Source organism: Tachypleus tridentatus, chromosome 11, assembly GCF_004210375.1.
Source record: "Tachypleus tridentatus isolate NWPU-2018 chromosome 11, ASM421037v1, whole genome shotgun sequence".
Classification (NCBI taxonomy): Eukaryota; Metazoa; Arthropoda; class Merostomata; order Xiphosura; family Limulidae; genus Tachypleus; species Tachypleus tridentatus.
In genome coordinates, this window is record NC_134835.1 from 21,945,470 (window position 1) to 21,955,131 (window position 9,662).

At 37.9% G+C, this 9,662-nt stretch overlaps 1 protein-coding gene across 1 annotated transcript; it reads left to right on the forward strand.

Moving 5' to 3' along the window:
• Nucleotides 1-7,062: 7,062 nt before the first annotated feature.
• On the forward strand, nucleotides 7,063-7,857 carry LOC143231313 (cardioacceleratory peptide receptor-like). Its single transcript, XM_076465863.1, has one exon. The coding sequence runs from the start codon at nucleotides 7,063-7,065 to the stop codon at nucleotides 7,855-7,857; it is 795 nt and encodes a 264-aa protein (XP_076321978.1).
• Nucleotides 7,858-9,662: the final 1,805 nt, after the last annotated feature.

The following is a 9,662-nucleotide window of genomic DNA, read 5'->3' on the forward strand; positions in this document are numbered from 1 at the left end:
TTATAACGCACCCACGGCTGAAAGGGCGAGCATGTTTGGTGCGACGGGGATTCGAACCCGCGACCCTCAACTGACGAGTCGAACGCCTTAACCTACTTGACCATGCCGGGCCGATCATCTGCTGATAACTGGATGGTAAGAAACCAACAATTTTCATCTTTTTTAACCGTAATCCCTAAAATCATCAAAAATATATAACTCGAAATTTTTCGTATCAGCATGACAGATGAGTGCTAATACAATTAATACGAATCCCAATATTATTCTGACCTCAATTATTATATTAAAGATCCACCACAATGTTACAGTCCATGTTGGTATGACAACCCTTCTTCGTGTTAATAGCCAGCAGTGTAGCTTTCATTACTGACGACTGTCATGTCCAAAGTACATCACTAATCTCTTAATGCTTTCCATCTATTTGAAGAGGGCGACTGTTTCCCAGCGTCATTTTCAACAGTTCGATAGTACAGAAAACAGATGTTGCATCCGGCGACTTAGCTGGTATGTCTTATTAAAGAATATCCTGAATATCCTACTCATTTTTCCACTGCTTCAGTTATGCGACGGTTTGTCGGAACACATGATTCTAAGCCTTTTGTTGGTAAGCTCGTGCCCTATTGGTCACGTTTCCGAAAGGAAGTCCTTCTTCATTATGCTGCACACTGTTTTCTGGAACACATGGACGGATTTTGCCAATGACCTTTGTATTCGTCGATTCACAACTGTTACCAGACTTCAGTCTTCACTTAGTGTAGTTAGGATACGACTTGTTCAGGTCTCTTTATGGATGCCCAAGGTGCCCCTGTTGGTCATTATTCTTTTGTTTTTCAATGACATTGGTTACAAGGCGTGTTCCCGCCTTGGAAAATCTAACTCTCAATCTGTACATATGTTTATGTTCTAAATATATAAATAATTTGATTCTAAAAGGACTGTTACATGTTCTTCCCGAAAGAGATCAAATTTTTGGCGATGCTACACTATCTACGTAATATTAGATATGTCAAAATATAGTTTGATACATCCCGTTCCACAGCGATTTTATATTGACTATGATTGTGGGGTGACTTGCTTGTTGAAATATCCAAAATCATTTTCATAAAACTTATTTGACCCCGTAGTTTGAAACACTAAATTATATGGAAGTAACTAGTAAACTCCACACCAAGGACAACATTTCTATCAAATGTATTAAAACACTAGTAGTAATACCAGGAAAAGATGCTTAGAGCTTTAGCATGACAGGCCTAAGTTGCCGAAGCAATAAAGTTCATTAGGGTTAGCGAATATAATGACATTCACGTTTGACTACCGTTGTTTTTCACCTTATTTATTTTAATTGTTCCATAATTAATTTGAAATTAGATTTTAAACAGACATAAAATAAAGCTTACGTTGTCTGTCTACATCAATTTGATCTAAATCGTAACAAACCAATGAAGTTTATCACACTGGTTAGGCTTATCAGGCGTTAATTGATTAAACTGACAATGGTTTTTATGATGGCTGTTATGACTCACGAGTGATTGAAAGTTTACCCTTGTTCATCACGAATGGATTTCTTATTGTAATCCTCCAGTTCCGTCATCCATCATCACCTTTTGTGTAGATGAGAGTCAGAATCTTGCTACTGTTTGTAAAGGAAGAAAGTTGGGTTACTTTTACTGCTAAGTCCGCTCAATAAAACAGGCTGGCTAACAAATGGTTAGAAGACGTCACTCACAGACGAGGGAAAATAAAACTGAGAAAGATAACTGGGACATGTAACTCTTCCTAGAAGTTTATCGTAAATAAAGCTTTTGTTCTGTTCCCCTTATATAACGATAGAAAAAAACTTTGCTAAATATAAAAAATCACGTACGTTAACAGTTTTTGATTATTATTTCTTACCGAACGTTTTGTTAAAATCAAAATTGTTTATTATTGTTTAAAGCATTAAAGAAATACTGATTGGTCATAAAAATATCCATTTCTTCCTTGGTATATAAGAACACATATTTTAATTTTTAGAATACAAAGATACGGTACTTCTGGCTGTAACCTAGTTTGTAAATTTGTTTAGAATAAAAAGATACGTTACTTCTGACTGTAATCTAGTTTGTAAATTTGTTTAGAATAAAAAGGCACCGTACTTCCATCTGTAACCTAGTTTGTAAGTTTGTTTAGAATAGAAATATATGGTACCTTCAGCTATAACTTAGTTTGTAAATGTGTTTAGAATAGAAAGATACGGTACTTCAACTTCCAGTTGAATGCCTTAACCACAAGGAAATGACAAGCCAATAATATGTAATAATATATTGTTTTAAATTAATGTAGCTTGTTTTTAAAGACCGTACATTTTTAATTAGTGAGGTTTGATATCAAAGACCGTACTGCCTCAGTTTGGTATCAAAGATTAAACTGACATAGTTTGATATCAAAGACCGTATTGCCTCAGTTTAGTATCAAAGATTAAACTGACATAGTTTGATATCAAAGACCGCACTGCCTCAGTTTGCTATCAAAAACCGTACCTCTTTAAGTAATGGAGTTTGGTAACAAAGACAATACTGCCTTAGTTAGTGTAATTTTAACAAATAATACCAATTTTTGAAACTGTAGGTTACTTTGAAGAAAATTTAACATAATTGACATTAAAACACAGTACTTTTAAACTTTAAGTTGAAAGTTGACATTATAACACAGTACTTTTAAACTTTACCCAAGTTGAAAGTTGACATAAGAACATAGCAGTGTTAAACTTTGAGTTGAAAGTTGACATTAAAACATAGGACTTTTAAACTTTAAGTTGAAAGTTGACACTAAAACATGGTACTTTTAATTTTGTGGCTGATATAAACAGTTAACTTGTCAACCTTATATTAAGAACGTATAACGTTGGTCTTGAAAACTTGTTATACCTTGTTGGCCAAAGTCATAAGGCCAATGGACATGAAGAAAAAATATGCATTTTGCGTTCTTAGACTCAACCACTTATTTGAGCAGAGCTTCTAAAGATGAAAACAAGAAAAGGGAAAATAAAAAGAAACTATTTAATAGAGAAAATGTGAACACTATGAAACTAGCCTAAATACTAGCTGGTCAAAAGTTTAAGACCATACCAAAAAGAAGTCCTAAACAGGGTAGGAAATGCCCAACAAGAAGTCTCAGTAGTGAGTTGCACGACCTTCATTGCGAATAACTGGAAACATTCGCTTTGGCATGACCGATATAAGCGTTTGCAGAAGGTTGGCTGGAATGTTATTCCAAGTGGTGAAGATGGCTTCACGAAGATCATGCACTGTTTGGAGTTGACGTCCATTTCTATAGACTTCCCTTGCCATCCACTGCCAAACATTGTCAATGGAGTTCAGTTTGGGCGAAGACTCTGGATGGTCCAAAAGAATCACGTTATTCGCCATGAAAAAGTCCTTTGTCCTGTGGGCATTGTGGATTGCAGCGTTGTCCTGCTGAAAGATCCATTTATTTCCACACATGCGAGAGTCTTCAGTCAATAAGGATGCTCTCTCCAACATGCCAATGTAGCCAACTGCTGTTTGACGCCCCTGTGTAATCTGAAGCTCCATTATTCCATGGAAGGAGAAAGCACCCCAGATCATGATGGAACCTCCTTCACTGTGTCATGTAGAAAATGTCTCCGGTGGGATATCCTTATCGTGCCAGTAATGTTGGAAGCCATCTGAACCATCCAAGTTAATTTTTTTTTTCTCGTCAGAGAACAAAACTTTGTTACGTCCCATGTTTGGTGCTTCTCAGCAAAGTTTAACCGATCTGTTTCGTGGTGTGGAAGGAGGCGTGGCCTTTGAAGACGTTTACGGTTTTTAAAGCCTTTATCTCGAAGATGCCGTTTTATTGTTCTTGAGCTGCATTCTACGTCCGTAAGGGCCTTAATACGGTTCGACGATCGGCTGGTGTTTTGCCGGATAACCCGTCAAATCCTCCTGCTCAACGCCCGCGAAATCTTCTTGGGCCGACCACTTGAAATTCTCGTTCCGTATCCCTCAGGGTCTCTTAAGAAATTTACAACACCAGTTTTACTACATCCAATCTCACGTTGAGAGAGATCTTGCTTTTGCAGCTCGACAATTCTGCCACGTTCAAACTCTGTCAACTTTTAGTCTTTGCCATGTTTTTACCTAATGTTACACAGGAGATGTCAGTGGGAGATGTTGACAACGCTAATGCTTGAACACAAATGACTAAATTTCGTTACGTGTTTACCGATTAACGCTTCATTTCAGTATGGTCTTAAACTTTGGCCAGCTAGTATTTAGGCTTATTTCACGGTGTTCACATTTTACTATTAAATACTAAAAAAGGTTTTATTTTCCTTTTCTTATTTTCATCTTTCGAAGCTTACTCAAATAAGTGGTTGAGTCTAACAACGTAAAATGCATATTTTTTCTTTATGTTCATTGGCCTTAAGATTTTGGCCAGCAGTGTATTGCAAGTTGTATTAAGAACACACAATGTATTGCAAGTTGTATTAAGAACACACAATGTATTGCAAGTTGTATTAAGAACACACAGTGTATTGCAAGTTGTATTAAGAACACACAGTGTATTGCAAGTTGTATTAAGAACACACAATGTATTGCAAGTTGTATTAAGAACACACAATGTATTGCAAGTTGTATTAAGAACACACAGTGTATTGCAAGTTGTATTAAGAACACACAGTGTATTGCAAGTTGTATTAAGAACACACAGTGTATTGCAAGTTGTATTAAGAACACACAGTGTATTGCAAGTTGTATTAAGAACACACAATGTATTGCAAGTTCTATTAAGAACACACAGTGTATTGCAAGTTGTATTAAGAACACTCTAACAACAAAGTAGAAGATTAATATTAAAGACACACTTTTTCTTTAGAATCAAAGTCATTAAAATAATAATGAAAGTAACAACATATAGATAGTTTAATATTTATAAATCTTACTTATCGCTGTTCTTAATATTTCAAATGTCTACCACAACATCACTACACACGTATCACTGGAAGATCATACCGCCTGAGCTTAACAACGATTAGTAAGACGCGCACTTGAATTTGAAACTTATTTATTTCGTGAACAATTTGAACCTGGTCTCTTTAGTTCTTACAGGATAATACAAAATCACATGAAATGTTGATAAGTTAAATACACAAAGTGTTTGTCCAATTAGATCGCTTATTTATTTATTTATATTTTTATTGATTTACAGACATTGATGTAAACATTTACAAGTATTGATATTGGTGTTAACATTTACAAGTATTGATATTGATGTTAACATTTACAAGCATTGATATTGGTGTTAACATTTACAAGTATTGATATTGATGTTAACATTTACGAGTATTGATATTGGTGTTAACATTTACAAGTATTGATATTGGTGTTAACATTTACAAGTATTGATATTGATGTAAACGTTTAGAATATTAGGAATGAAACTTTTCATCACAGCATGCTAACCATTCCATTTTTGGTGGCAAATTTTCAGATTTGTGAATTACACAATGATTTTCCACTGCGGGTATCGAAACGTGATTTTAGAGTTATAAGCTCACTGACTTACCGCTGAACAACTGTGTGAGTGTTGGTGGTGGCTTGGCATGGCCGGATGGTGAGGGCGCTTGACTCACACTCTGTTTGTTGCAGGGTCGAGTCTCCATCACTGATAATGTAATGGTCAATCCCACTTTTCTTTGGTACAAGTATAGATCAAGAGTTGGCGGCGGGTAGCGTCAATAAGTTGCCTTCTCTCTATCTGTATTTGCTAAGTTAGAAAATACTGACACAGGTAATCGTTTATCAGTTTTGCGCTAAATATAAAACAGAAAAACAAAAAAATTCCCTAGGGAGGAGTGGGGGCTCTCTTTGGGTGATAATTTTCTTTTCTTTTTAAGTTTAAGATTGGCATAAGAGCTAACGATCAAACGATCCTTATGTATGGACGAACTAGTAGCGTACTTACCCGAGCTATCAGTATCACATAGACCACGAGGCTCAATGACTATATATGGATGTTCCAATTATGGTCTTTCTTTCTGTCCGGTTCGAAGCGACATTTCTTCCGCTTGACAAGCGAGGTTTGACAGAAACAACGACGAAGCTTCAGAGGATAACATGACACATTTCTTGTTGTTTTAAAAGCAAACAAACAAAACAAGATACTCTAGAACAAGAAACAACAACACCTGAATAACAACTTACGTTTTATGTTCCCGAGGAACCAACCAATCATAATAGTGTAATGACATAACATGTCATGACTTCTTCGGTTTCTTCACACAGTGAATAAATATCGTTTGCTTTGTTTTGTTTGTTTTTGAATTTCGCACAAAACTACACGAGGACTATCTGCGATAGCCGTCCCTAATTTAGCAGTGTAAGACTAGAGGGAAGGCAGCTAGTCATCACCACCCACCGCCAACTCTTGGGCTACTCTTTTACCAACAAATAGTGAGATTGACCGTCACTTTATAACGCCCCCACGGCTAAAAGGGCGAGCATGTTTGGTGCGAGCGGGATACGAACCCTTTAATTGAACTATTTAAGAATACAGTCCCTGACCGTCAGCCTTCTCAGTAACGTTTGTTAATAGTTATAATTTAATTGATTCATATAACGAATAGTATTTTTCTTGTTTGATCTATGAATGATTTCCACATTTTGTCATTTCTTTAAAGTTTTAAAATCATTTTTATTTTGAGCAGTCTGTTATCAAGACCAATCTTTTTTTACAATGTCTTATTTATTTATATTTAAATTGTTATTCTAAATGTTGTTATATTACAAGAATATGCTGTCAAATATCAGAATTTCTGTAAAAATGAAGATCGAACGTAAAATAATTTGAATTTAATATCACTTTCCTTCTTCTTTTCAGAAACTAAGTAAACAGATTCGAAGAGTTTCTGAGACAGAATGGAGTTCAATGGCACCATATGTAGTTTGGACATTACTCGTGAGGACTGTGGCCAGAAACCAGCAGTCCTTGGTCCGAAATACCATCATCAGGTGAGAGTCTATACTCTCGTTACCATGATCGTATTCTAACTCAGCCATGTGTCTGCACATCAAACAGAAGTGGCATCATAGGAGCGCCATCCACGTGCTGTTTGTCGATCTTGCTGTTGCCGATATTTTGGTCACTCTTGTCACCATGTGTTCTCAACTGGTATGGGAGTTCATGAACCGAGAATGGATTGCTGGTGATCTTTTCTGTCGGACATTTAAGGTCTGCCAAACTTTCACCATGGTTTCTTCGAATTACATGCTGTTAGCGATTGCATTAGATCGTCACTCGGCCATAGTATATCCGTTGTTTCGTAATGCTCGCACCAAAGCTTTGATTACCAGTGCATGGGTTCTGTCTCTGTTGCCATCCTTACCAAATTCCTACGTTTTCCAGACTGTCACCTTGTCTGATGGTAAAACATTCTGTGTTGCTAAGTTTTACACTTCTTCTCTGTCCGTCCTTCACAGACAAGTATACATGGCTCTGATTCCTCTAGTGGTGTTTATCCTTCCTATATTGATAATCATTATCTTGTATTCCAGGATAATCTACACTATGTGGACAAGATCTGGAAGTCTGAACCAGTTTCGATCCAGAAAAGAACATTTTATAGATCCGAAACGGAAGGAAAGGAAAACGAAACGTGAATGCCTGAACTGGTCAAACTCGCATATTTCAAGGGCGAAAGTGAAAACGTTAAAAATGACTTTGACTGTCGTGTCAACATTTTTAACCGCGAGCACGCCTTATTTAGTTCAAGAAATCGTTATTGCTTTTGGGAATCCTTCTCTTCTGAATCAGAACCTTGTAGCTTTTTTTTGGAATTTTCTCAGCCAGTAACAGTGCTTTGAACCCGTACATATACATTTTGTTTGATTGCAACACTCCATTTGCTGAAAAGATAGCTCGTAGTACTTGTAACTGTTGTATGCCTGTTTCAACAAACACAGTGAGCGAAAACGAGAAGACGAGTCACGTTTAGCTAGGACATACCACAAACACAGGTGTCAAGGTAATACCACAAACACAGAAGTCAGGACAATACCACAAACACAGGTGTCAAGGTAATACCACAAACACTGATGTCAGGACAATACCACAAACATTGATGTAAGGACAATACCACAAACACTGATGTAAGGGTAATACCACAAACACAGGTGTCAGGGCAATACCACAAACACAGGTGTCAGGGCAATACCACAAACACAGGTGTCAGGGCAATACCACAAACACAGGTGACAGGGCAATACCACAAACACTGATGTCAGGACAATACCACAAACACTGATGTAAGGGTAATACCAAAAACACAGATGTCAGGACAATACCACAAACACAGGTGTCAGGACAATACCACAAACACTGATGTCAGAGCAATACCACAAACACAGGTGTCAGGGCAATACCACAAACACAGAAGTCAGGACAATATCACAAACACAGGTGTCAGGACAATATCACAAACACAAGTGTCAGGGCAATACCACGAACACTGATGTCAGGAGAATACCACAAACACAGGTGTCAGGGCAATACCACAAACACAGGTGTCAGGGCAATACCACAAACACAGAAGTCAGGACAATACCACAAACACAGGTGTCAGGGCAATACCACAAACACAGAAGTCAGGACAATACCACAAACACGGAAGTCAGGAGAATACCACAAACACTGATGTCAGGGCAATACCACAAACACTGATGTCAGGACAATACCACAAACACAGGTGTCAGGGCAATACCACAAACACAGAAGTCAGGACAATATCACAAACACAGGTGTCAGGACAATATCACAAACACAAGTGTCAGGGCAATACCACAAACACAGAAGTCAGGACAATACCACAAACACAGGTGTCAGGGCAATACCACAAACACTGATGTCAGGACAATACCACAAACACAGGTGTCAGGGCAATACCACAAACACGGAAGTCAGGACAATACCACAAACACTGATGTCAGGGCAATACCACAAACACTGATGTCAGGACAATACCACAAACACAGGTGTCAGGGCAATATCACAAACACAGGTGTCAGGACAATACCACAAACACAGGTGTCAGGGCAATACCACAAACACAGGTGTCAGGGCAATACCACAAACAAAGGTGTCAGGACAATACCACAAACACAGGTGTCAGGGCAATACCACAAACACAGAAGTCAGGACAATATCTCAAACACAGGTGTCAGGGCAATACCACAAACACGGAAGTCAGGACAATACCACAAACACTGATGTCAGGGCAATACCACAAACACTGATGTCAGGACAATACCACAAACACAGGTGTCAGGACAATATTACAAACACAGGTGTCAGGACAATACCACAAACACAGGTGTCAGGGCAATACCACAAACACAGGTGTCAGGACAATACCACAAACACAGGTGTCAGGGCAATACCACAAACACAGAAGTCAGGACAATACCACAAACACGGAAGTCAGGACAATACCACAAACACTGATGTCAGGACAATACCACAAACACAGGTGTCAGGGCAATACCACAAACACAGAAGTCAGGACAATATCACAAACACAGGTGTCAGGACAATATCACAAACACAGATGTCAGGACAATACCCCAAACACAGGTGTCAGGGCAATACCACAAACACAGGTG